The sequence below is a fragment of the Tyto alba genome, unplaced genomic scaffold (assembly GCF_018691265.1).
Source record: "Tyto alba isolate M040663 unplaced genomic scaffold, T.alba_DEE_v4.0 Super-Scaffold_45, whole genome shotgun sequence".
Classification (NCBI taxonomy): Eukaryota; Metazoa; Chordata; class Aves; order Strigiformes; family Tytonidae; genus Tyto; species Tyto alba.
The window spans coordinates 29,095,877-29,123,626 of NW_024881321.1; the positions used below are offsets into that span (position 1 = coordinate 29,095,877).

Sequence of the window (27,750 nt, forward strand, 5' to 3'; positions counted from 1 at the left end):
TCTTCACCTGTGGCTTCTCCTCTCTTCCAGACTCATTGTCAGAGACCAGATACCTCGCCTGCCCCGGCCCCCCTTCCCCCATCCTTGTCCAGTTTTTCCCCTCACATGCAGTCGCCTTTTTCCCTTTTCCTGCCTTGTTTTGTGCACTGCCTCAGGATCCCTGGCTCCCTTCCCTGCCCGTTTCGCTCTCTCCTCCTCCTGTTTTGGGCCCTTGTCCCAGTCTGCTCCTTCGCCTCCCCCAGGTCTGGCGCTCGTCCCCGCTGCGCTCCAGATGCACGCCTCCCGCTTCCTGGCTGCCCGGGTGCTGGCAGCCCTGCCACGGCCAGCGCAGGAGAGACGGGCTCCCTCCTCTCCTCTCCTCTCCTCTCCGGGGCCTGGACCCGCTCCAGGGCCTGGACCCGCTCCAGTTTGGGCAGCCATGGAAATGAAAGGCGTCTTGGGCTCCTCTGTTCCCAGGCTGGCGTGTGCTTGCCCGCTCTGTGGGGAGACACCGGGTTGCTATTGGGAAAATATGTGAAGTTCGAGCATGCTCAGCAAGGAAAAACTCCTGGGAGGTACTAGTTACTGACTCCTTAGAGGTCTTTGCCTGCCATGGGTATGCTCTATGCTACTATCGGATATGGGTACAAAAGCTGCTTTCCGTGTTCAGCATAATCTAAAGTTACTTGAGGCTCGGGAGCCAAGAAAGGAATATGAGGAGTATAGGATGTTCTCCAAGGGAAGAGCAATCTAACACCCTGTCTCCCTGTTTGGCTGGCACAGCAATGCGCTCTGCCGTGCTGCTTTACTGGGAGACTTGTGTTTAGTGAGAGGACCTGTCAAAATCTTTCAGGCAGCAGTCACTTTGAATGATTTGAAATGTATTATTTACTGGGTCACTTCTTCTGCTTGATCTTTCACTGACAACTTTGACCTCTTGATAACTTAATTTTAAAAAACGATCTGAGTCTTATGCCTCTCCGTCCTGCTTGAATTGTAAAGGCTGTTTTGGAGTGTTACTTCCAATGATATTTTGAGATCAGTGCAAACCAGTGGGCTGCTTTGGCAGTATTTCTGCTTTCTCTCCTTGCAAACGCTGCAAGGAGGAGAACAAAATGAGAATTGATGCTTCCCACAGTCCCCTTTAGTAGTAAAAAGTACAGATTCCACAGATAATGCTTTTTCACACTTGTAAGCAGGTGGGTAATTAGTTTTGCAATGTAACAGAAACCACAGGGATGTACTCTGCACTGAAACAGGTTTGTTGATAAAGGGACAATGGGGTAGTTGAACAGGCAGGCCCTTCTCTTGGTACAACTTCTAAAGCTTGCACTAACAGTGCTATGCTTTGGAGTAACTTATGCCAGTTTTCATTGTGAAGTAAGTTACAGTGGGAAAAACAGTTTAAGCTGCAGACACACCAGCAGTTAATAGAGCATTTTTGGTCTAAATCTGCCTTGTAGGAAAACCCAACCCTAGTCCATCTTCATGCAGCATATATAATACTTATATTTTAGCCAGACATAAAATGATGACTTACCTGTGGCAGCAGTCTATTTGTACCAGTGTCTCACAGTATCTCTGATAGCTGTTCACAGAATAAAAGCAGTGTTATCAGTTATCTAAAGACAGAGAAGTCCTGTATCTTGAAAGATCGGGAGAGCTGTTGTCAGACAAATGGGGGCAGACAGTGTCTAGACTGTGCTGTTCAGCCCAGGTAGATTTTCTCCAGGAATCTTTTAGTGGTTCAAGTGTTTGCACAAAGAGAAATGAGACAGAAACCTAAGCAAGTTTGAAAGTTTTGCTGTATTTTTAAAATAATTTTTGAAGGAAGAATAAATACATAATTTTAAAACATTATAGGATATTTGACTCTGGATACTATACAGTCATGCCTCAAGAGCTGTTATATCTCTACCAGAATGCCAAGGAATCTATTTAATTGTTTTCTAAACAGCAGTACATAAAGCAGTTTTTTTCTTGATGGTACAAGCATTTCTTACTATCATTACCGAGTGTGGTATTTCCTTGGTCAAGCATCATAAGGGCTTCTGGTGAAAGACTTCTAGGAAAAAAAAAAAAAATGTATATTCAATTATATAAATTTGTAAAACTGCTTGATAAAAAGTATCTTTTGGGAACAGATGTTTAAATGTTTAAAGCCTGCAGGAAATTTTTTCTGTTTTTATAGTGGCTTGTACACTGAGCATACAACTGTGACCATAAGTATGTTTTTCCTGGTGGAAGACCGATGTAATCATTTTGTGGGAGTCTGATCACAAGCTTTGGGCAAAAAGGAAGCTGGTCAAGGCCATTATGGCTTCAATCAAACATGTTTGGATAGGCATCTTCCCTGGGTGCATAATGCTGAATACTGGTGTTGTCTTCCTCTGTGGTTTCGAGCCTCTGGACCATAAGCGTACCCCTTTCATGCAGCTCAGCGTGCGTGATGGCAAGCACATGAGCTTCTCTGCTCTGTACTGCTGCAACACCCCACAAACACAACAAATTGTAACTGATCTCTCTCAACAGGAAGGAGAAAGAGGTCTTGGTGTGCCAACTGTTGCATTTTGGTCTTCTGCTAGGGGTCCACGTGCTCAAGGGAGGAAGAAGCTCCTCTGAAGGGCCACTGAACACCCAAATCAGGCTCTGGTGCCTGACAGCTCTCCGGAGAAGCCAGCCTGCGTTTAGGCAGTGTAAATACCTCTACTATATACTCATACTTGGTTCAGAGAAATAGTATTTCCCCTGAGCTGTTTTATTTCTCAAAACCAGGACTGTATCAGATTTTCCCCCAACTGCTGAACAGTAGTATTAATGTAGTGTATTATTTATTCTTTTGACGTGTTTTTATTTCGTGAAAAGTGTCTGTGTTATGCTTGAGCCTGGGTATGAGTTGCTGGATCCCTTTCAGAATTCTGTTAAATCTGGAAGTAAATCAGATTACTTTCTTCTACTATAAGCACATTCGGCTTGGCTTTCACATGAGGTGTTGTATGGGTGAATGAGCCCAGAGCACTCCAGCTGGTGCAACAGCTTTATTTATGCAGAGTGATGGCATGAAAGGGTTTTGGAAAATGCTTTTTAATGGCTTCAGGAGTGATTTGTACTACTATTGAACCACCAGACTAAATTCTTACTCACTTTGCTTGTGTTTTCCAGTGACAAACTGTGGGCTCAGGTGATGACCCAGTTGATCAAGAAACTCTGCTAACTAGAAACACAAGAAAGAGAGGTTTTCTTAAACTCTCTTTATATGTTTCGAGTGTTTACCACGTGGCAGTAAAACTGCCACAGTCTTTCTGTCCATAATGTGAAATAGCCATTTGCCCACATGGTGATGCTTTTATATCAACCTCAGCTTTAGGTCTTCTTAATATTAACATGTACTTTGTCACTTCTACAACACATTTTATCATCAGTAAAGGACTAGCTGGGTGACTTCAGCATGTATTTCATGCAGGTTTTAGTGATGGAATTGGCACAAACAGGTTATGCGAAATGGAAGGGGTGTCAATGAAATCGAATGTAAGCATATTATACCAGCAGCTTGCAACTTCTTCGTAAGCGTGATTTCTTATGCAGGGAGTTTTGACAGCAGGTTGAAAAACACCTCAGAAAGCAGGTTGTGAGTTTCACAGGAAAGAAGAAATATCCTTCCCCCGCCCTGAGATAAAGCTGAAATTTTACAGAAAAGATGTGGTCTGTTCAATTGGGAAATTAAAGTGGCAGGAAAGTACTTTCAGAGAAAAACACTGTGTTGAAGTTCATGTACCAACAAATTATAAGCACATGGTGATACAATAAATGCAAAGCACGTGGGCAATATTTAATTCAAATTTTAATGTGTCTAATAACAAATGAAGCATTGATGTGGAAGTATGTCTGAGCTATTAAGGGATTCATGGCTTCAGGAGCTCTCCATTTTTATCAGACTGTGCCTTTTGGATTTGAAGGGAAAGTGCAGTTGTTGGGGGAGATTCACTAACTGAGCAATTGGAGCTAATCATCCCCTTGGCTTAGCAGATGAGACACTAATTTTCCTTCCAGGAACAGCCAGAATTACCTGTTTGTACAGTGCCTTCCAGTTGGCTGATTTAAGACCTGAAGAAAAAATGGTCTGTGTTGGTTTGAATAGGATATTGGCATTCCTGATTCAAGTAAATAGCATCGATCATGATACAGTGAAGGGGTAGTGAAGAATAAACAAGAGTAACTTGTATGGAGAGGTTTCTGAAGGGTTCCTTTGAGAGGATGAGCATATGAAGGCTTCACTGAATTGCTCACTTACGTATATATATAATGGTTTTCCTTGCTTGTGTGAGATGCAGTGAAGAAAAAGAAATTTTCCATGTCTTCAATAAGTTTCTAATGCAGGGTTGTCCGGAAAACATAGCATGCAGTGAGTCTATATGTTTACTGTCTTATTTAATATCACCGGCAATCATCAAAAGTAATTCTAGTTTTGTGAGTTTTAAAAAAAAAAATTGTATGCTAAACTGGCTTGATTCACAGAACAATCTGTATTTATGCATAAGGGATGAGGGTTTTTCACAGAGGCAATTGCAAAAACATACAGAAATCTATTACTGCACTTGTTGATAGATCTACTGACAGGTGTGTGGTTGAGGAAAAAAGATAGCATACATCAGATTTGCATGGGATGCGACTGCTCTTTGCTGACATCTGGCAGAAGACTTGGAATCTGGGACAGCTGCTAGCGCCACAGAATTGCAAACAGCTTTAGGACCTGAATGCAGTGAAGATAAATGAGCTCCACAGTTGGAAGCTGAATGGACCTAAAGGTAGAAGCAGTAATGAATGTGGGCACTCGGAATGCTGTACGGATAGGCTCGCGAGAGGTGGGGTTTTTGTCCTGTACGTACATAAATGTTCATTATTCTGGATTTCAGGCTATATCATTGGTAATCTGAATAGTTTGAGTTTGTAAAGCTTTGTGTTACTTACTGCTTAGGTCCCTAAATTTGACATTGGTTTCATGTTCTACCTAGCTTGATGCTAACGACGAAGTCTACTGTATTGCTCTACAAATCTGAGCACTTAGTCTGTCCATCTACATGACATACCATAGAAATTGGGTCAAGGGATAAGACAGCATGATTTAGAGGTTTTCAGAGTCTGACCAAGATGGGCACCTTTATGGTCTATATTTATTTTCATGGCAGGTGATGAATTTTATTCTATTACTGATACTCTGCCTTAATTGGGGGCATTTCTTATTGCTGCAAATTTTAGGATGTCTGCAGAATGCTGAAGTATCTGGTTCTGAGACTTGCAAAAAGTAGACAGCTGTGGTGCTTTAGTGGGCATGCAGGTTTTAAGAGGTTGATTTTCTATGTCTTTAGGGACAGGAAAAAAATAAACATGTGTTTAGAAATTAAGTCCAGTTAAGGAGCTCCCCCTCCATCCTGTTCTCCACTGACTGTACAGGGGACTAGACATGAGCCTCTGATGCTGATGTTCTTGACCATAACTCACCTAGAGCCTCCCCACTTCTGACTTTGTGAAGCAGTCATAATTTACAATGTTAACTCTTTTTTTTTTTTTTTAATTCCAGAAGACAGCCCAATGATACAGAAGAATTGGCTTTTTATAATACTTCCTTCTCTATCTGAATATTGCAGATGTGAGCAGAAAGGGCAGACAGGAGTCTGAACATGAAACCATAAACCACCTTCGTTTGCAACGTTTCCATTAGAGGCTGAGCAACCAAGCTGAGTCTGCTGGGTGCAAGCAGAGAAGCAAACACCCAGCACCTGTGTCTGTACTACTGCCCTTCAAGCTTGAGCTGTTTTTTTATTAAGAGCTTTTAGTATCACATTTCTTTGCTTCCACAAAAATGCTGGTCCGTTAACCTAATGAAAAATTTCCAGATGTATGTCAGATTTCTAATGTATGTTTTTCTTTATAAGGACCTTTGTGTAATTTCAAGGGTGTATGAGGTTCTGTGCAGATTAATGTGAAGCACAAACGTTGTATTAGCGAGGCAGCTGTTTGTGGGTTTTGGTAGTTCCTTAAGAAAATCAGACTTTAAAGAGAAGATTTTTCCAAGAAATCTTCAATATTTTCCCATGAGAAACTGCCGAAGACTCATAAGGTGATGGTGACTTCAAAACTTTCAAAAAAATACCTCCTTCTCTGCTGCAGACTTCTCCTTCCTTCAGAATGTATTTGTTTTGCATTTGTGAAATGGATAAATCTGTCACCGCAGGGTATTCCCACACAGCTGTCCCACATGGTACATGTGCTCAAGAAACCAATTCTGATTACTGTTGTTCGCCTGGAGCAGGGCTGATCAGTCACTCCATGTAGCATGACTTGAAAATTTGCCATTTACTGCTGCGATGGCTAGCTGTCTGCATCATGTCTGCTGCCTCGCAGGTTGACTTTCACCACCGCTGCGCCTGGTACGCGCGAGCTCTGCTGATCGAGCGCGGGGGATGGCTTCTCTCTTTTGCATTGATTCGTCGTAACTTTCAAAATTGTGGGGTTTTAGTGAAGAAATTGTATTTGTGTTATGTAGATGAATAGCTCGAGTTTTCGCAGTTGTCATATTTGATTTGTACAAGTCTGCCACGGGCTTGTGGAAGTTAACTGGGATAAGTTTTTATGTTTTGTGAGACATTGAGTTGTATTGACCTTCTGTCTGATCCCCATCATTTCAGACTAAACTCAGTCTTCCTGGTCCTCTTGCCTTATATTATTTTTTTTTAATATGGGTTCAAGAAACTCACTCTCTTATTTCATGTTTATAGTCATTCTGATATATTAATGAAAATGCAGCTTCACTGACAGTTTGTGCTGTGGGTATAGAATTTTCCCTTGCTGGAGGTGTACAGGTCTGCTACGTGCTTTTGGCAGGGCTACTGCCAAACTTCTACCTACTTTGCTGTTGTCCATGGGGAGGGAGAAGGAAATACGAAGGAACAGCACGTCATATGAGAAGTGGGCTTGGTTGATAAATTGGCCTCTACAGTGGGGCAGCTGAGGTGCAGACGTGTCCTGCTCCCTCTGCTTTGGAACATTAATGTCTGGTGCAGGGGCAGACCAGGCCTCTGAGGGAGGTGGCATCTTCACCCTCATGGTTAGATGTGTCACAGCTGCTCTCTCTGAGCCCTCCAGGTGTGACCTGTGTGTATTACCCTGTCCTTCCTTATTACTTACTGATTATGTTTCCTTAAACTTACTCCAGTTTGTCAAGTTTTGTGCTTTTCTGCAATAGGAAAGTGCTTAGAACTTAAGATGGGTACTTGACGGGAGTGTTAGCTGTCAGTATTCACTGTAGTGCTCTCCATAGCTGAGGCTTTCCAAAAGTTTTACAAGAAGCTGAGAGTTAAAAGCACGTGTGAGCAGTTTGCCTGGATTGCCCCTCTTTCTCCTTGCTGCTTCATGTTTGTTATCCTTCGGAAGATCTGGACTGAATTTGTTCCTTTCTAGTCCTCTGGTGCCTTCCTAGTTCTTACTGACGGTTTATAAGCCATTCAGTCAGTTTGAGTCATCTCATCTGGTATTATATTGATTACTTTAATCTCTTTCAAATGTTTCATTGCCATACGATCTGGGAGATAGATCTGCAGCTGGACTGCTGGGTGACTTTATGGGCCAGTCACACTGTCCCACTGTGCCTCAGGCTTCCCCACCTTTAAAGGGAGAATAGTGAGCAGCATGCAGCCTTCTGTTTCATGCTCTGAAAATGTGTTTAAGCAAAGCAACAGAAGTGGAAAAGGCCTAGATACATGGTACCACTCTCCCCCTATAACAGAAGTCTTCATGCTTTGGGAACTTCTTGCATCAAATGTCCAAACCTCATTGTCTGATCTAGAAGAGCAGAGCAGTTAACAGATCAGATTAGCATGTGTTTTAACATGAGCTCTGCTTGTGTTTCTAACAGTGGTTTATTACTTCTCTTTTCCTCAGTATTTTGTCATTTTTGTAACCCTTTATTCCCAGCCCTCCACCCTCCCACCAAGTGCTGTTTATACTCCTAGCTCCCTTTAGACTAAGCCAGCTTGATTGTTTTTTCATCCTGTCAAAGAAAAATATGTGGAAATTTTAACTGGCCTGAACCTTCCCAATGCTATAAAATGCACCTGTTTTGAACATGGAGAACTAAAATGGCTTTATGCTGAACCACATCATGGCCTTTGTCCAGCTACCACATAAGTATATACAGAACTTAAAATTTTCATCTAAGCATTTAGTACCTGTGTAAAAGGATTGTTAACGTGTGATTAGGACAAAACCACTGTTTACTAATCTATCTCATGGCAGTTGTAGCTTTTTGTGCCTTCCAGGTGTTTCAGGCAGAGTTGGTGAGATGGCTTGAGTCAGTCTAGTGGCCTGCCAGCGGCTGGCTGGGCTCAGCTCACCCTGGCCTTAGGTTTGTGTAGTGGGATGTGACAGTTTGCCAGCCTGCCGAGAGCTGATTTAATTTGCTAACCCAGCAAAGAGCAAAACACTGAATTGTTTTCATTTGGGCGAGAGAGGAGCATTTGCTCAGTGAAGGTTCTGAGGGTGAGATTCAGTGCATGGCATCAGGCAAGACTGCATGAATAGGAGCTGGGAAGGAGCAGGAGGGGCCAAGACTCCTCTGGGGGCAGCTCTGCTGTCTCGGGTAACTTTTCCCCTCATGCAGGTTTGAATGAAGGTTAGCTCTCTGCACTGGTCTCTCTCCATCTTTGCAGATGATACAGCAGTACTGGGAAGGGCACTGACATCCAGCAAATCTGCAGCTGGAATGATAGATGCGGTTTTGACCCTGGGTTTCACCATCTGTCAAAAAGAGCAGACAGAAACTCTTAATTTTCAGAGTTCAGATGAGTCCTTTTTATTTGCCATTCTATTTGCTCCTGTACTGGTTGTCTACTTCCACTTATGTTTTGCTTAGGACTATGTGTGTTGGAGTCTGGTGGCCACTGCTTTTTCTTCTCCATTAATACCCTCCCCAATTCATCAGTGTTGTCTTTCTACTAGAGTGTCTTTAAAATTCTCCATCCTCTGTCCAAACTTGATCCTTCTTCTCATTGTGACAGATGTTGGTCATCCTAATCCCCCCAGGTTTGTTCAATATTTGCTTAATACTCTTCTGTTCCATTCTGTGATCTTAGGCTGCTGTCTTCTAGATCAAAATGATTTAGAGAAAGGGATGCAGCTTGACCGATGCATTGCATTATTGTAGAGAGGATAATTGTAATAATTTTTAAGGCCTCTTACATAGAGGCATAATAAGGATATTATGCTGATGTTATAACAACACCATAGTGAGTGAGACTAGTGTCATACAGAAAATACCTTAAATAATGTCCAGTGTAGTATGCTGATGTTTAGATATATGTACAGATTTAAAAAAGAAAGGTCTGATTTAATTTTGTAAGTAGCAGATGCGTGTGATCAATATGGCCAGTACTTCTTAGATTTTGCTTCCAAAGGGAAGTGTGTGTGTGTGTGTGTGCGTAACTCAGTGGTTCAATATATATATATATTACAAGAATTTCTATATTACTACTACTAATAATAATAATAAAAAAAATATCTCTGCTGTATATATGGAGTGGTTTGGCTTGTACCTTTCTTCAATGATTTTTTTGGATCCTAAGTTTAGATCTTTTTTCCTTGTTACACTATGTTTATTGGCCTGTCTGAATGTGTGTGTGGGCCACTAGATCATCTAGTCAGAAGAACATTTATAGAAAGGTTCAAGCTCTGTAATATTTCCTTTTGTTGATTATTTAATGGTATCACATGAACTGACTGCATTGATTCCTATGGTTAGGATTTAATGGAAAGAACAGATTTCTTCTTCACCCACTTTAAATGTCTATACTTAGCCAAAACCTACAGTAGTAACACAGCAATTATAGAGGTCCTTTCTGCCATATTGGTGCTGTCTGTGGTATATGGTGACTTCAGAAGAGCTCTTAAACCAGCTTGTGAATTAATAAGGACATAGACCAGTATCTTTGTGTGTAGTGGCACTTCAAAACAGGGTGCATGTTTTACCTTTTCAAAGGTTCCTGTGTACTTTACATACAAAAAAATCAGATTTATTTGTAAGCAGGCCTGGAGTCTTGCTACATAGAGCTTGGCGTCTTCTGGAATTCCTGACTCCAACTGCAGCTTTCTTGTTGGCACTTATTGTCTCATAACAATATTTAATTTAATTAATATTAAAGAATAAAATAAATTTAATTAATTCCTTTTACATTTTTAGATTACGATGCCAAATGAGGAAAAATTTGCTTCTCCTGTAGTGTTTGGCATGCACTTCAGTAGGTTTCACTAATGTCTTTCCAACCTTGATGGGTAGGAGGGTGCCATAAAGTTTGCCTGCATGTTCTTGTTCTCCCTCACTTGTTCCTGTTGAGCTGATATGTAGAAGCATGTGATCCCTAATTTTTCATTGCCTTCCTTTTCAGCTAGCTCTCCTTTTAATCAATGTGCTGTTTTAAAAAATTTTACTCTAAGATACTTACTGTGTGAAAAATCTGTGGGAATAGATTAGTCAGGACATGGAAGAGTGATGCCTGGTAAATAGTGTATCCTGCTAAAGATAGGGCTGTTTTTATTATGCTGTTACGGAGGGAACTGGTGTCTTACTACATGTTCTTTATAATATGCTGTAGAACTGGTGGTGCATTCCCTAATACACAGGGTATCTTGTGCTTATGATTTTTCCCATAGGCTTCTCAATAATTGTAACCTCAGAGTGAGAGCCAGGCAATGATTGATGGTAGTCTTCTTGTTCAGCTGGAAAGTTACACTTCCATTCTTTCTGTGGGCTACATGTCTTTTTTAATGGTCATTGATCAGCATATAAAAGTCATGCAGAATGAAAATGCAACTACCAAGAAAGATAAATAGATAGTAGCAGTGGGTTTCATCAGAAACCCAGCTAGAGTGTCAAAAGCCAGGGAGAAAAACAGGAAATAAAATTCTAATATGATGTGTAACATTTGACAAGTAAAACTAATGATCCTTGAATTAGAAAAGAAGGTTCAAAGTTGTGCCAGTTAATGAAAAATCACACTGAATCACTGTTGTAGCTGTGCTCCTTTTTTAGGATAGAATAATTATTTAGCAGGAATGTGGTTTGTAATGTAGTGCAAAAGCTGCATGGAAACAAAATTAGCAAGCCCGTTGCTGAGGTTACTTTCCACGGGTATGAAGAAGACATCCACATTCAGCAAGTGGTGCTGGTGAGCGGGTGCAGGTATAGCCTTCCCCTAGCACAGCAAGGAGGGTGGGTTCCTTGGTTTTCCCCTCCTGCTTACAGGGCTCTGTAGGAAATCAGATTTCCCATGCTTTTCCCAACCAGTGTTATTGCTCTGGCTTTTTCTGGCCTTCCCAGTAGCATTTCCTCACAGTCTTTGGCCCATCAGTGGGATCAGGCTGGGCTCCAGGTTATAGAGCAGCTCTGGCCCCCAAGGGAAACAAATTATGTAGGCTGTGTAATTGGGGTCATCTTGTACCCCTTTGGCTTTCCTGCTTTGGAGACCCTTAAACAAGGTGGCAGCTGCAAAAGGCCAGAGAAGGCTGGAAGGACCAAAGGAAAAAATGCTGATAAAGCCAGGAGGGAATGATGGTCAGCAAGTGGTGAGTTGTCCCACCCGCTCTCCTCACCTTCCTTCCTTCTGTGGGAGACCTGGCTGTGTCTGATAACAGCCTGAGTCGTACATACATAAAAATCAGAATAATTAATTGAAATAAGTTTTGTCATGCTCTGATTCCAATATAGTCTTGTTTGCTTTTCCAGGAGAAAAGGAATATTTTCCCATTGTGCGGTACTGTAGCCAGTCTATCAGTCTTACCAGAAGGAGATTAGCCTGTGTATTTTGAAAATTACAGTTTGTCTGGTTTTCTTGTGGTTTTCTTCATGAGACATTTAAGAAAAAAATCATAATGGTTATTACTTTATTTTAATGGTCATATGGTTTCTTAGCTGTAAGTATATGTACTATAAAACTTCTGTGCAAAAACTCTTATTTATAAGTGATACGGTCTTCTTTGCCCTTATTTTATCAGATATAAGAAACGTGTTTCCCTAAACATGGGTGAAACAGAGCAGAGACCAACAGCAGGATCCCGGTTGGGAGCTCAGGAAAATGCTGGGATCAGTACCTTGGAGCATGGACAGAAACCACCTATGACACCTCCAGGAAAACTTGTATCCATCAAAATTCAGATGCTGGATGACACACAAGAAACTTTTGATGTTCCGGTAAGGATGTGGAGGTTGGGGTGGCTAAAGGTTATTCAGGCATTTCTAAAACCACAAGTTTTCAAACCAGTTCTCTTTTTATTTCAGTTCTGATTCTTTGGCTAATGAATTCATGTTGCGGAGAAAATGTCTGTTATATCAGCATTAAATAGATGATGGTGCAATAGAATAACATTAAACAGTGAAGTGAACTGTAAATTACAGTTATTATTCTGTTTCTGTTTGAACAGCTTCAGAAGAGGTGAGAGTCCTTGGTGTTTCTGTTTTTGTTTGGTTCGTTTTTTTTTTTTCTTCAAGTATTACATAGGTGGCTTCCTCTGCTTTCTAAATTGTTGATACATTTCCTTGGTGCTGTTTTGCTTTTCATCCAGTAAACCATAGATCTATACAGACTTTTTTTCTTTTCCTCTGGCAAGTCCTTAGGATAGTAACTTGAAATCATTAGTTTTCACGAATTTGTATTACTCTTACAGGCACACACACACTGAATGTAAGGAAAGAATCAAAGCAACCTCATCTAGAGTTTCTCTATACCCCAATGAGATTAACCTAGGGTTGTACTTTCCAATGAAACAGAGTTACTACTGCTTTTGTGTGTGTGTGATCAGAAGAATTAGTTTGAATTAGTTTTGATACAATGACTGTTTCTGTTTTACACTATCTAGCTGTTAGTAACCACTAATGTTTTTAACGTGCCCTACTTAGGTAATTAACATGTAAGGTTGTTGAACACTGTTGCTGTTATGGAAGTGTACTGGAATGTGTATTTTTCAAAGTCCTCAGGGTTCAGTGAATAGGAAACTGGAAACCTGAGTTCAAATTTCATCCTTAGTTACTTGCATTTTATGTAGCTATGGAAATTCCATGCCTTTGTTGGCTCGGTTTTCCCTTCTGTGAAATGGGGGGTTACCAGTGGGATGCATAGATCATAGACACAGTATTCTGTCTGTGAAAGCCCATATGGTCACTGAAAAAAATATTATCCCTGTATTGAAGGTGAAGGAATTCTGATTAGGAAAATCCTCATTAAGAAAAATTATTTTTTACCTGTTTATGAGGTTTTGTTTGTCTGGTTTGTGTGTGCACATGCACGTGCTTTTTGGTCTACCCTCTGCTGCTGTTTGTGACCCAGCTACAACTGTGTGTTCAGTCTTAGATTTTGTTGTAGTAGAAAGTAAGTTCTCTGGACAGGTAAGTATGTGTGAACTTGAACTGTCATCAAATGAAATGCTCATGTATGTAGCAACTTGTACTTTTGTGCCCTTCAGAATGCCTATCAAATATCCATAGGAAACACACTAAAATTAGCAGTCTTTAGGTAATTATCGCTGTTCACAAGTGTGGTTCTAGTTTAAATTATCAAATACTAATGAAAGTTGTTCTGCTTATCTTATGGGGTGCAAATATCCCTGTTAACCCAGAGACAACCTTTCTTTCCCCCTGCACAGCTGCTACTTCACCATACTTTGGAAATTATGTGCAATTTATAAGAGTTAATAATTCTGTTTAACAAACACTTAGTAGGAAACATTTTGAGAGTAGGTACCTTTCATTTAATTGTTTAGAAGCAAACATATGTAACCTGTGAATGCAGTGCACCCATATAGCTCTGGCTTTGCTTCTGGGAGTTTGAGAAAACAGTATTTTTTCCGATCTGCAATATTAGAAGATACTAACTTTACTTACTGTTTTCAAACTTCATCAACACCTGGAAGACCTGGGTGCTTAAACAACTCTCTGTTCAGATCACTTCAATATGCTTATTATCTGAGGCTTTTATTTCGTAACTACCTCTATTCAAGGAAAGCCCCATTGGTTTTAAAGTCAAATCTCGTGGTGAAATTTGCAGGACGCTTACATTATGAAGTCTCTCAGAGCAGATTCCTAAAGCCTTTTGTCTTTAAGATAAGCATAGTCAAATGGAGCAATGTACATCGGTTTCAGTCTGCTCTCTAAAAGGCGTTAATTTTTTAGTCCCATCTCGCAAAACTGAAAAACTTTTAATACATCTAAATTGAGGTGTTTATTCCTGTTGGAAAAACCATGTTCCCATTTATAAGCTTGCTGGTTTTAGCCAGATTGGTGCAGTATACACAGAAAAAGAAAGTAACACCATTTCAAAACAACAGTTTAGGAGCAGTAAGTGTAGCTGAGGGCAGAGGATGTTAAACACACATGCCTAAGCACATCTGTGGGCTTGGTTTTCAGTGGAGACTTAAAGGCTTTTTGCATGGTTGAAGGTCTGAACTACTCTTTCCAAAACTTGAGCTGCCATGGTGATGGAAATAACCTTCCAAATACAAGTATAAGCTGGGAAGGTTTTGTGTTTCCTACAGTCTGAGGAATTTGGATGGACAATTTTTTTTCTCTGTTAGCAAACGGGCCAAACTTTGAGTGTTTTTATTGCTGCTCGTAATGTGTCTTGTAGGATGGTATGAAGTTTAAGTCATGGCAGTTTATTATTTGCTCATGAAGTCTGAAAAATAGAAACAGGTACTGGTGCTGCTGCTTCCTGAATTTGGGGGAAGCAGTGAAGTAGTTGGGACTGTTCAACTGTCTAGTCCTCCTTCCTTGCTACTCCTACAATCTCTTTTGTTACAAGTTTACCACCACCCCCCAATTAGCTAAAACTGGGAAAAGATCTTATCTGTGTGGTGTTGTTCTTGGGTTTGTTTTTGTTTTCTTTTGGGTTTGTTGTGGTTTTGGGGTTTGTTTGTGGTTTTTGGTTTGTTGGATTTTGCCTTGCTTTTTAAATTATCATCCAGGAGACAAGATTCAATGCCCTTGCACTTAGGCAACCCTCTTTCTCCCATTATAAACAGATGACTTATTTTTATCAGAGCAAAATCCTTCAAGTTTCTGTGTCTGTTCTGGATATAACAAACAGGAGAAAAACATGACCTTCTTCCTTTCCCCCCACCCCCCAGTGCTGCTCCTCTTTGGGCTGTTTAAAAGTGAAGTAAGTCTGGTGTCATTTGTCTTTCTAAAGGAAAATTGATTCTTTTGGTGTTAGTTTTTTGATGCTGTATAATCATACCATGTTTGGCTCATTGTATTAGCTGCTCACAAACAAACAAACAAAAAAATAGAAGGAAAGAGATCCACATGGCTTCATAGGGGCCTGTAAATGATATTTTTTGGCCAGGAAAAAACCCATAAATTATATGGAGAGATTTTGTATGGGAGACTTGGAAAACGGAAGCCACAGTGAAAGCCTTTTCATCAATCTTTGCAAATACAGTATTGTAAAAGGAAAAGGTATGTAAGAAAAATCTTACATGGTGCTTGCTGTTAACAAACAATATTTAATGGCAGAATTTTTAAACATTCCCGTATTCCAAAAAAGCCAGTGAAGGCTTGAACGGAAAATGCTGGATCTTCTACGCTCATTCAGTTAGCTGCTTGCATGACACTCTTCAAGTAAATACAGATGCTTGTGGGAGGTGGAGGAAAGGTAGGTAATGTTGCTTTCAAAAAAAGATTATATTACTTTCACTTTGTATTTCCTGCCTTTAGCATAAAAGGAAAACATAAAATTAATCAATTGTACTTTTGAGAACAATTTTTTTTATTCTGATATGAGAAGATAAATTACATAGAATATCTTTCCCCCTTTTAAGTTATTCAGCTTTTTATGACTGAATTTCTGTACTTTAGATTGAGTCTGTCATGAACTCTCAGACAAGAGCTGGCTTCAGCTGCAGTTGTAGGTGATTAGTGCCTGAAAATCAGGCCATAAGTTGAAAATTCATGATCATTCAGCAGTTGCAGCTGTTGGTCATGGTGTTAGCTTTATGGAGGGGTTGCATGCAAGTGTGGTATAGATTTTTTTTGTCTCTTGCTTTTTGTTTCTAATTTCCAGTTTGGCTGTATTTACTGAAAAATTAGTTAGATATGCTAACTGAAGACCATAGAGGTCCAAAATACAGCAGTCTGTGTCAGCTAGTGTTTGTCTGAGTTATGACTACTGAACAAGCAAATATGGTCCCTTTCTGCTAGGTAAGATGACAACAGCTTTGGCTAAAATAACTTATGTGAAGGAGAAAGAACATTTTTTTCACCCTGTACACACAAACCAGTTAAAGTAAAAAGGAAATACAGTTTTTAAGGAGCAGTAAAAATAGCTGATGGTTGCACCTACTGCAGATCATTCTGGGAAAGAAAACCCTTTTATGTTTAGTGTCTTTGCCATTTATGATATTTACTTTTATAGTTGCTTCAGTGCCTGAAGTCATCTGCTTTAACACTACTCCTAAGCAGAAAGAGTCAGTGTTGTTCCTTTCTAGGTAATGCTGAAGCTATGACTGATTCTCATGTGTCGTGGTTTGGGCCTGGTTGGCAGCCAACCACAATGCAGCAGCTCTTTCTCCCTTCCCCTCTGGCAATGAGAAGGGACAGAGAGCCAGGCTTGGGGTTTGAGATAGGGCTGGGATGGGGAAAAATTCCCCTTTATGATCACGAGCAAAAGGCAGACTCGTTAGGGGAAGAAAAAAAAGAGCATACATTTATTACAGACTCTAACAACACTTAACAGAGTAGGACAGTGAGAAGCATTGCCACATCTTGAGAACACCTTCCCCCCACCCCTCCCTTCTTCCCGGGCTCAGCTCTGCTCCCGATATCTCTACCTCCTCCCCCAGTGGCGCAGGGGCAGGGAATGGGGGGTGCAGTCAGGGCTGCCACTTCCTTTATCTTCGGTGGGGGAGTTTCCAGAACTTGTTCCTTCTGCTCCATCATGGTCCCCCTCTCACAGGAGACAGTCCTCCACAAACTTTCTCTGACATGAGTCCCTCCCATGGGCCGCAGCGTTCCCCACACTGCTCCGTCATGGGTCACTAACTTCCTCCGACTGGATTCCCTCCCACGGCTGCAGCCCTTCCCGAGCTGCTCCGGCGTGGGACACCCCTGCATGCTGCAATCCTCCCAGCACTGAATTACAGCAGCGGGGCTGCCTTTTCCCATGAGACCCCGGCCTTCTTCGGGCACAGCACCTTGATTATACCAAGCAGAAGCCACAGGCCATAAATCAGTGTCTGCTCCACCGTAGATCTTCATGGGTGGCAGGGGGGGGCCGCCCTGCCGTCTCCCCACAGGATACAGGGGGGTCTCTGCTCCGGCACACCTCCCCCCTCCTTTCTTCCTCCGTTCCTCCACTGACCTTGGTGTTCATGCAGCTGCAGCAACTCCTCCTCACCAGTCCCACTGCCCATCACCATGTCCCTTCTTAAATACGTTATCGCAGAGGTGCAGCCGATTGGCTCAATTTCCCAAACAGAAGTGGAGCTGACGTGGAGCTGGGGGAGCTTCGAGAAGCTTCTCACAGGGGGCCGCCCCGATAGCCCCCTCCCCTGCCACCAAAAAACTCCACCACTCACTCAACCCAGGACATCATGTTAGACTGCAGGGATGATTCGGTGTCTCAGACCAGGTTTAACCCTGACTGACGTGATGCTTGTCACCAATCATATCCTACTGAGTGAATGACACTGATGTGATTGCAGTAATACTACTGATGCTAAATAGAAAGTCAGAGTTGTTTCTTTCCCATTAGCATCAAAGGTGAGATCAAAGTATGTCACAGGAGGTAAGGCTGCTTCTTTTGGTTAGGATTTGGTCTCTTTAATTAAAACCAAACCAAAGTCCTCTTTATTGTGTCTGGAAGAAAATAGCTGCTTCCTTTTTTTGGTTGTCTTTTGGAAGGACCAAAACAAACTTGCCTGTCAGATTACTCAAGTTTATTAAACATCTGGTTTGTGTCTTATGCAAACTTTCTTTCCCTCTGAATGCGTTCAAGCTTTGTGAAATATGCAGGGTTGGAAAATGTCATCCGCTTTGAGGGATTAACACCTGGTTTCTTAAGCAACAGGAGTCTCTTAATAGAAAGCAGGGTGAGGGTATAATCCTTGGTAAACATCAGTTGTAAACATTTCATTTCAATTTGCGTTTTTCTCAGAAGAGTAAGGCTTCCTCATCTTTAGGTTATCTGAGAACAAAGACCAAATTTTCTTTGTCTACAACTATTTATCTTCCACTGGAGTTTGGGCGTATTACCTTGGCAGGGAGTTTCTGTGTCTCAAATTCCAAATTTCAGAGAGAAGGAGTTTATAATCCTGTTGGGGCTCTGCTTCTTAAGGCTAATGTTCTGGGTGGATTTTTTTGCTTGGCTGGTTTTGTGCCATACGATGGTGGTTCATGTTCCCTTTGTGGGGAAAATGCCCTCTGTTAAGTGTACTCCCCACCAACTTCAGGCCAGTGTAAGTGTGCCAGAAAAAGCTTACTATTAGAAAGTCTAGATACTTAACAACAAAGATTACATGTGCTTTATTATAAATTTACATAAGCAAAAAATTTAAATATTAAATTTGAAATTTCAGCCATGGTTTTATAAATGTTAAAATTATTTCCTGTAACATTTATGGATTACGGTAACTGCTTTATCATACAGATCTACCCCTCTCCTCAATATGCAGATTATAACCAGTGAATAAAACAATTTTATAAAAAAGAGCATTAGACAGTAAGGCAATGAAGAAACATGAAACAGTGTTTTATGCTTTCTTAGACAGCTTCAACTTCAATTCAGTATGAATTGCATTTTTTTTCCAGTTTAGGAAGTGAACAGTAGGTCAGATGTCAGTTATTCATCAGTCTGGGACTTTATTTTCTTCTCATGACTGAAATTATTTGGCCATCACTGTCAGACTATTTCCAATGAATATTAAGCATCTAAATATTCATTAATCATCACGCCAACCCTGCTGGATCTTCTGAAATTATAAGAAGGAAAGATTCCGAAACATGATTACATTTTTCTCAGCAGAAGATTATTAGTTGAATACCCGGTAAACTGATTTTTTTTTTTTCTGACTAATTATTAGAATGCCCTTGTTGTAAGACAAGGAATTTTAGTGACTTATGTTAATAATTTATGTACTTTTCAAAATGGAAGAGAGAATATAAACTACAAGTGAACTTCTGTAATCTGAGGCAGCAGGCTGTTTAAACTGCTGATTTCTTCATTATGATATTCTGTAAAATGAACAGAATAGGTGGAAATACCATTTTAAATGCAAGCAGATCCAGTCCGTTTTCAGACTGGATTGATGTATTTGAAGGTAACTGGGAAATTAATGTAATTTTCTTCAATTAATTAGCCTAACCTGTGATTAGGGAAGGCTTCTCAAATAATGCCTTTTCACCCCTTTGGGTTCAGCTGGCTCACCGAGTCACGCACCCACGCGAGAGCTGGCACAAAGCGGAGGGCAGAGCTGGCGCAGGGAAGGGCAGCCGTGGATGGAGAGTGGGTGGGTGAACATTTCCGAACGCCGCTGCCCTGACTGGAGGGGTGGGTGAAATCGTGCTGTTAATTCTGGTTAACCACGTCAGTTGGTTTGCACGGTGCTGGTGAGGCCGGATTGATGCTCTGTGGGGAGAGCGTGGGCTCCCTCCCCAGCGACAGGGCATTCCCCTTGGCCACCCTGTTTGGAGGTGGCAGCTGTTGAAGGAACTGTGGGAGGTGTTTGCCATCTCTCCTCTTCAAAGTGTCCGTGTGTGGGTGAGTGGGTAGCTAGTGGCAGAAGCGGAGGCTGATTCCGCTAGGACTATGCTTTCCTGTTTCATGGCGATGGGAGGATTGTTCTGCCTCTGGTCAGAGGAAGGTGGGGAGCCAAACTGCTTGTGTGCTTCCTTCCTTCCCCCCGAGACTGAGGTTCATCTCCTCCAGCTTTAAAGATTTTAAAACTGGATGTTAAAGCCTCACCTAATCACTCTTTCCTTCACAGTTTGGGTGAAAACATGGTACTTTCAACAGACTGTTCATCATGCCTGTCTCAAACATGTATTGTAGGATGAGATTAGTTGCTCTCTGGAGGTGCTTATATATCCCTATAAGGGGAGCATAGGGTGATAGCTTAGACTTCATTTATCATCCAGGCACCTAACTTGTTCCACAGAAATTTCTTTGTTTCCTTTAAGTTCCCAGCCATGCTAAAGTGATATGTGAGTCTTCCCTGCGCCCCATAGCTGGCCAGCAATGCTGTCTCGCTCGGGTGTGCTGGGCTGGGTGTATTATGCCTGCGGTAGCACTGCTTTTCCCTGTCCTAGTTGTAACAGAGAAGTTGCAAAGTAAAGTGTGCCGTGGAGGAACAGTGCATTGGTGCTGTGCTGCAGTGGTGCACATGCATGCCATGATTTACTTAAGCCCCTTCTTTGTCAGCACAAGGTGGTCAAGCTTAAGTTACTTAAGCTCTATATGAAAAACAGTTGTCTTTGCTTCTGGCCATATGCTCAAGAGAGGCATAATAAATGAGCAGGATAAGCTTCTGGGAGAAAATAGCTGCCTTCCTCCTCCTGCTGAATCAAGTAAGTGTGTGATGTCCATAGCTAAAGAATTGCAGCATAAGTGTGATGCTTTGCCAAGAGCACGATCTCATGTTAGACTTCAGACATTTCAAAGAACACCCAGTTTTATAGTCCTGCATTGAGCAAAAGATCAGAAAACTTAGACTCATATGTAAAGCACTACTGGTATGTGATTATATCACACAGTGTGACGAATGGCACTTAAAATTTCAGTAACTTAATTAGAAGTAGAAGCATATCTCCCTGTAACTTGTTCTCTCGCCTGTTTGAGAGATGAAGGAACTGTCATTGTGGAGTCCCTGTGCAGTTGCTTTCCACCATTATTTTGAACAGAATGGAAAGCTGTCTGTGTAAACAAAGGCTTAAGCAGTACAGGATAAAAGAACAGCAAAATGATATAAATTGTCCATTAATTTCCCTTTCTGTTCATTCTCAGTTGAATATGGTCATGTGTTAACAATTTTTGCCTGGTGATAACACCACCTGTTGCAATGTCCCTCTCCAGGTTTATTTGCCTATTATGGATTCCTTGCTCTGTGTCCAAGCTTGCTTTGTCTTTTAGCTTGGGAAGTTAATTTTCTCTTTTTGCATGGGGAGTCATCTCCCTATGTTTTTCAGGGGTCATCACCTGTGCTTTTTCTTTCCTCAAAGTCTGCCACAAGCCTTCTCTTCCTCCCTGCTTCTGTAGGACTCCAGGGTCGCTCAGCCAGTGGAGCCACAGCCTTAGCAGCCACTGGAGGTGTCAGTCCCACCCCTTCTGCTGCACTCACAAGGATGCTTGTCTGACTGTGGTAAGGCAGCCCGTGGGGCAACCCTGCATAAAAAGCTTTGGTTTTCACCAGTTCAGCTACAGCCATGAGCTTACTACGAAATCAGATAGATACTGATGTGGGTGCAACAGAGGGGAGGGAAGGGACAGGACCATGTTAACAGTGGTTCAGACTTGGTAAAGCTGCTGTGGAAGTACACAGCTGCAGAGGTGGGAGAGAGAGTAATGGCTAGGAACTCCTCCCACCCTTAAATATGACTTTGTATCCGTTCAGACTTTAGCACTTCCTTGGTTTTCTCGTTGATGTCTCTTGTTACTTCCTTTCTTTGGCACTAGAACATGCCACCTTATATTACTTATCCTCCTTGTCTTCTCTGCCTTTCCACAGCTCCTTTGCAACTGCCGGTTCAATTCCTTGCTGTTGGTGTTCTCCACACAAACGGGAAATAGCAGGGCAGGAAGATGTAGGCATCCTGGGGGTATCTCCTAGGTCTTCAGCTAGCTTCATTCTCATTATGATCTCCTTCCTCAGCACAGTATCAGGTCTTTGTATTGCAAGTCATGTGTTGTGCTGTATAGGGAAGAAAGCATCACTTTTAAAGGCTGTATCTGCACTGCAGAACTGGGGATGCTTTCTGCAGTGGCATAGTTAAATTCTCATCCATACCCAAACTCTGCTCGTGGGGTGATCTATCCAAATTTTACCTAAGATAATTTGTGGTTTTAGGGGGAAATCTGAGCAGTTTAAAGTGAACTAAAAAAACCTTGCAACTAGGATGAAGTGATTAAAACAGTATGTCTTTGTCTAATCTTGGTACAATCTAAAGTGGCTCCACCAGTTCCCAGGTTTAAAAGACTTAGTAACAGGCTCCTTACCTGTAAAATTGTCTCTACTGCTCCAGCGAGGTGCCTTCACAAGGCTGTGATTACAGTATACACGCACAATTAAATGTTGCCTTTTGCATGCCAGTGCATAAATCGCATAAAATGCATGGCTGAAAATGTCTGCCAAAGCCCTTGTACCTATTTGATTAAGGCTAGTGTGTTAAAAGAATTTTTGGATAAATATGTTAATTTTTGAATAAAAAGTGTTGCATGAGGCACACATCAAGCACTAGATAACTCAGCGAATACAAACAGCAATAAATGAGTAGATTACAATATCTCCTTTTCTTATCCCCATCCCCAAAAAGGAGGCTTTCACTGATAGAAATTGCACAAACATAATACTGCCAGAAAATAAGTAACAAATAGTGAGTTACGACTTAGTGACAGTTTGCTTTTTGATGACCTGTTGGCAGATGCAAATATTCATGCAGTATACAGCAACAGGCAGTTTTTCTCCTCATTTCTTTTACTGTTACCTTCTCGCCTAGGTTTCTGATTAAACCTGGAGTCCTTTCTTCTTTTTTTCTTCAGTTTGCCTTGCTTTTATAATTCTGGTCCTGCTCTCATGTTATAATACTTTCATATGGTTCTTGCTGAATTTATTTGTAATAATCTCCATTCAGTAGATAGTGGGTTAGTGTGTAGATGCTGGTTAATATTCAGAGGCTAGTTCTTCATCTATATAAGGGGACATCTTTTGCTCTTATAAGTGACTCCTCACATTTCAGTGTTTCATTACCTGGTGCAGACACTCAGGTTTATTCCCTTAAGTGATCTCATTCCCTCAGTCTAACTTCTTAGTTTTGTCCTGTTTTAGAAAACAGTATCCTCTGCAAGGACAAGTTGTATAGCTCCTCATAATACTTTGTAACAGAGCTCTCTTTCTGGTCTTTTACAAATAGCAGTAAAGCAGCTGATGGTGGATCTGGAGTGACTGCAAGTTAGGGGAACACCTTCCCTTTCTGATTACTGGCAGGCATAAATCTCAACCACTGTGTGTTGTCTTAGGTTGTCTGGAGTTACTGGAAATACTCTGGGTTACATTATGCAATGATGTGATCCATGGGTCTCCTCTGAGAGCGTTGCCTATTGAAAGTAATCTGAGAGACCACAATTTTGGTGAAGAGAATTGAAATAAAAGGGATTTTGCAGAATTTAGTAAGTTGACACATGTAAACTGATGGGAAAGAGAATGTTTTGTCAAACCTTATATAAAAAGATACTTTACAGGAATTATGAAAGGACCTAATCAAGTAGTTTCTAGTGTTGGATTCATGCAGATCAATGCTGCAACCAGAAATAAATGTAGCCCAGTGTTTTATGCTCTTAGATGTACCAGAGTAATTCAGAAACACCTCTGCACTTAGAGACAAACACTTGTGGCTGGCAAAAGAAAATGCTTTCCACGAAAGCACTTGAATAGTCACGGATAGTGTGATATGGGTTGGAAGGAACCTCTGGAGTAGTCTGGCCCAACTCTTGGCTCAAGGCAGGGCCAGCAGTGAGCAGATTGCTCAGGGTCCGTAAGAAACACTAACTGTAGGGATTCAGGACTATTGTGTTTTAGTATCTTTTTTTCTTTGAGAGACTTAGTTGAAGTTCAGAGTTACCAGTTGAAGATCTGTCACTTTGAAGCTTGTCACTGGCAACTCTGAGGTAGAAAGCTTTAGGTTTCTGTGTGGCAAATGAGTGTTTGCAGCCATATCTGTGGCCTTACAAAAGGAATGAGGCAGTAATCATTTTATAAATGAGAGACATGTCATAAGCTTGCTTATGTTCTAGAGTTCATCAAGCCCTTCAGATTTTCTTCTTATTTTTTTACTTCATGTCAACGTCTAACTTGTGGTATGTGTGCTTTGAAAGACTATGGAAGATTCTAAAAATAAAGTTGAAGTGGAAAGCAGACGCTTCAAATGGCTGATTGTGTCACAACATGTTCAACTCTGATTTTGGCAATCTCAGGAAGAGCAAGGTAGAAATATCAAGCTGCAGGAGAGCAGGTTTTGTGAACAGGGGAGACTTTCATAACTGCAGCTGCTTAAAATGTCAACACCCCCTCCCTCCCCGGAAAATCTGGTGAAAATCTTCTGGATTCACACCAGCTGTGGAAAAGCTAAATTTTGAGACTTTTTCTGTGAAGTCAAACTGGATTGCTCTTGTTAAAGAAATAGAATTAGAATCAGGTAATTTTTTTGTTTCAGTAACATAAGCCGAGTCTAGCCATTGCCTTTTCTTTTTGTATCTGTTCCATGAAACAAATAACTTTGAATAAATATATGTCTTTCAGTGGAAAGGTCACTTCTCTGCAGAGCATTTCAGATCTGTGCTGCTTATGTTTCATTACAGGGAAGATAGGATATGCACAGCTTAGCCAGGAGAAGTGTCAAAAGGTTATTGAGGAAACAGTTCAGCATTTTCTTGGGCTGAGGGAACACATCTTTGAGGGGTCAGTTAACACTGTTGTTAGTTGCACTGAAGTGACTGATTTCCTGTATAGGTATAACTGTGAAGTAAATTGGTTGTATGTTGCATTGGATGTGGTGTGGATTTTTTTTTTTTTTTTTTTTTTTTTGCCTTTGAGCTTCTTCTATTTAGGATGCTGTGGGGGAAGAAAAAAAAAACCCAGAACTCAAGTCCTCAGCCTCTGTGGTAATATTTTACTGAGAGTTAAACTGAAAGTTAACTCCTTCAGCACTCTTAGAATTAATTCACTAGCCACTGCCTGTTAAATAATTACTTGAAAATGGAACTAGTTCACCTGACAATAAAGTAACATGAAAGGATTAAATAACTAAAATAATTAACACAAGCAAATATTTTTTAATCTGTTGATAGCTTTGGTGTTAACATTTAAATTTTCTATTTCAGATTAGCAAGATGATTTAACAGGAGATGCTCCTTTAACAGGAGATGTCTGTTAATTTGACTTTGAGTTATGATTATTCCTGAACATAACTTGTCCTCCTCTCCTGCACGCATCTTAACACCACTCACAGGTAATTAATTTGTCCTTCTTAGCCATCAGATTCACACATTGATATTTCCTGGGTGAACAGATGTTACCAATTACTGCTGTTTTCATCTGGGGACATTTGAAGGCCCCGAAGGGCTGTCTAATGGTGGTACAAATTCCTTTGAAAAGGTTGTGCATGTGGAAGGTGATAGCATACCAATGAACTTCTTGTAGAAATGGTCCACGGATTCCTGGACACTTGTTGCCATAGGCTGAAAACCACTGCACTAGGACGTGAAGTGCTTGGGTACATATATAGCCCCGATACCCCAGCATACAAGCTATTTTTCACTCTTCTTCATCTGTCACAACTGCACACAGTATTCTGGCCCTGAAGAGCACTGCAGCAACAAGTGGAGTCCTCTCTGTAAAGGGAATTCCTTTGCCTTTGCTTTCAGGCTTCAGTCCAGAAGTGGGTTCCTTTTGCATTCCTGTACTGATAGCTAAGAGGACCAAAGAGTGTGCTGCAGCACTGGGCCTACAGTCTTCCAAACTCCTTGGTTGTTAGCTGCGTTTTTGGCTGTGTTTAGGCTGTTCCAAGGAGAGGTCTCTGAGCTAAGGACTTGAGTAAGGATTCGTCCTGACCTGCAGGTCAGTACATGCATTTCTTTGGGTTTGGGGTTGCTCTCTCATCCTCTTTTATTTACAACTACAAGGATAGCCTTGGGGTACAGCTGAAGATGTGGCGATTCTTCTAGCATGCCAGATAATAAGCTTGTTGGCTTCATTTGCTTCTTATGTTGTTTCTACACTGACCCTCTCTGATAAAACAATTTCATGGAAACATAAATGTCTTGCTGAGTAAGGCTGGCAGTCCTTCTGGCTTAACACTTGTCTCCCACCATGGCACATGAACTGGCCTCTGCCTTTCTCTTGTTACTCCCCAGCATATAAAGTCCCTTTTGAACCTGCTGATGCTTCCTACCTTCAGTCTTCTGTGACAGAAAGTTCTAGCAGTTTGCTGCTTATATGAAGAAGCTCTTTCTTTTACCTCCTCTAAATTGATCTATTAGTTTCATCACTATTCCCTTAATCTCTGCTTTGTAAGGTTTGAGCTATTCTATTTAAACTGCATCACAAAAATGGGCCAGTTATTATTATTGGGATGATTACATTTTAGTGAAAAACAATCTCTTGGTCATTGACTGACTAGCAGAGTGGTAGGTGAAGAAGATGGGTCTGTTTAGGGGAGGGCAAATCTGCTTTGGTGACAGATCAAATGCAGACAAGAGACATAGAAAAAGGGTAGGATAGGTGGGAAAACGGGGCATCTGAAGATGCAGATCTATACAAAAGCACATTAAGAGAAGGGGGGAAGAATTGTTCTGGACTTGTATAAATCTGTAACTTCCCTGAATGAAATTTTTTCTTTTTGGCTGTACTTGCAACACTGGTGGTCTGATGCATTCATGTCTTAAACATCACAGCATGACACAGTCACATAACAGAAGAGCACTAGAAAATAGCAGTGACTGTGCAGCACAGTCAGTGTCAGGACTGGAAGCAGAATCCCTTACTTGCTCCTCTGTTTAATTGCGTCCTATCATATGCTTATATACATAGCAGAGTTAATGATGTAGCTCTTAAAATTTACTGCAAAACTGCAAATTGTGAGTCTGTTAGTTAATATGATTAATTTGAACTAAAAGCTGTAGCTAAGATACTGCAAAGGCACAGTTGCTTATAGAGTTGTAAAGTTCTACGTGCAGCCATAGCGTAGCTGCCTGTTCCTTTCTCTCCACGTTCTGTAATGGCAGAAAGGGACTGATCTGTTAATTTTATTCTTGGCACTATCAATATAGGTGTTGGGAGACTGATCTTTTAAATAATATCTTGAATCCAAGTTACAGCGGTCTAAAATATATTTGAGTGAAGAAGATACCTTCAATAAAAATACCCAAAATAACCAAATTAGTGCAGGCCCTTACAGATATCCAAAACAATGGACACTAGACTTCCAAAACAAAACCCAAGAGGTAAACTTTAACAGTAAGGTGGTGCAAATCAGCTTGTGTCAATTCCATACTTCTACGTGTTGCGAGCTGCAGCAATTTAAAAAGAAACCCAGGCTTCTGAAAACACAAATGAGAGAGGTTTAATTTGATTTTTTTTAACCTATTTGTCTGAGAGGCAGTTTAATGTTTTGTGTTCTCGGAATGTAGGATGATTGGGGGATTTCGATCTGCTCCAGGAACTGCCTGCCCGAGCTGCTTGAGGCAGTTCATCTCCTACTTGGCTTCACATCTGCCCATTGCTTCTCTCTGTTGCCCCCCTCTTCGCACCGGAGCAGTAGCCCTGTGACTCTCCCAGCCCCTTTTGCCCATTCCAGTGCCCAGCTTCTTATTTCCCGGGCTCCTGCCCCTGTTTCAGCCTGTTGCAAGCTGCTCAGGGAAGAGCTGCCAAAGGATGCGGGGTATTTCTTGCTGTGTGAGTGCTGACCCATGGGGAGGAGAGGGAGGATGGTGCAGTCCGGCTCCTGTAGGACAGTCTGTCTTCTCCAGA

General features: G+C 41.3%; 1 protein-coding gene across 4 annotated transcripts in view; it reads left to right on the forward strand.

The window, feature by feature from the left end:
- The window catches only part of FARP1 (FERM, ARH/RhoGEF and pleckstrin domain protein 1), a 216,426-nt gene that overhangs the window by 32,371 nt on the left and 156,305 nt on the right, over positions 1 to 27,750 (forward strand). For all 4 annotated transcript variants that reach the window (XM_032997135.2, XM_032997138.2, XM_032997136.2 and 1 more), the window contains exon 2: positions 12,022 to 12,217. In XM_032997135.2, the coding sequence (XP_032853026.1) occupies positions 12,047 to 12,217 (171 nt within the window). In that variant the 5' untranslated portion in view covers positions 12,022 to 12,046. The remainder of the gene's footprint in view (positions 1 to 12,021; positions 12,218 to 27,750) is intronic.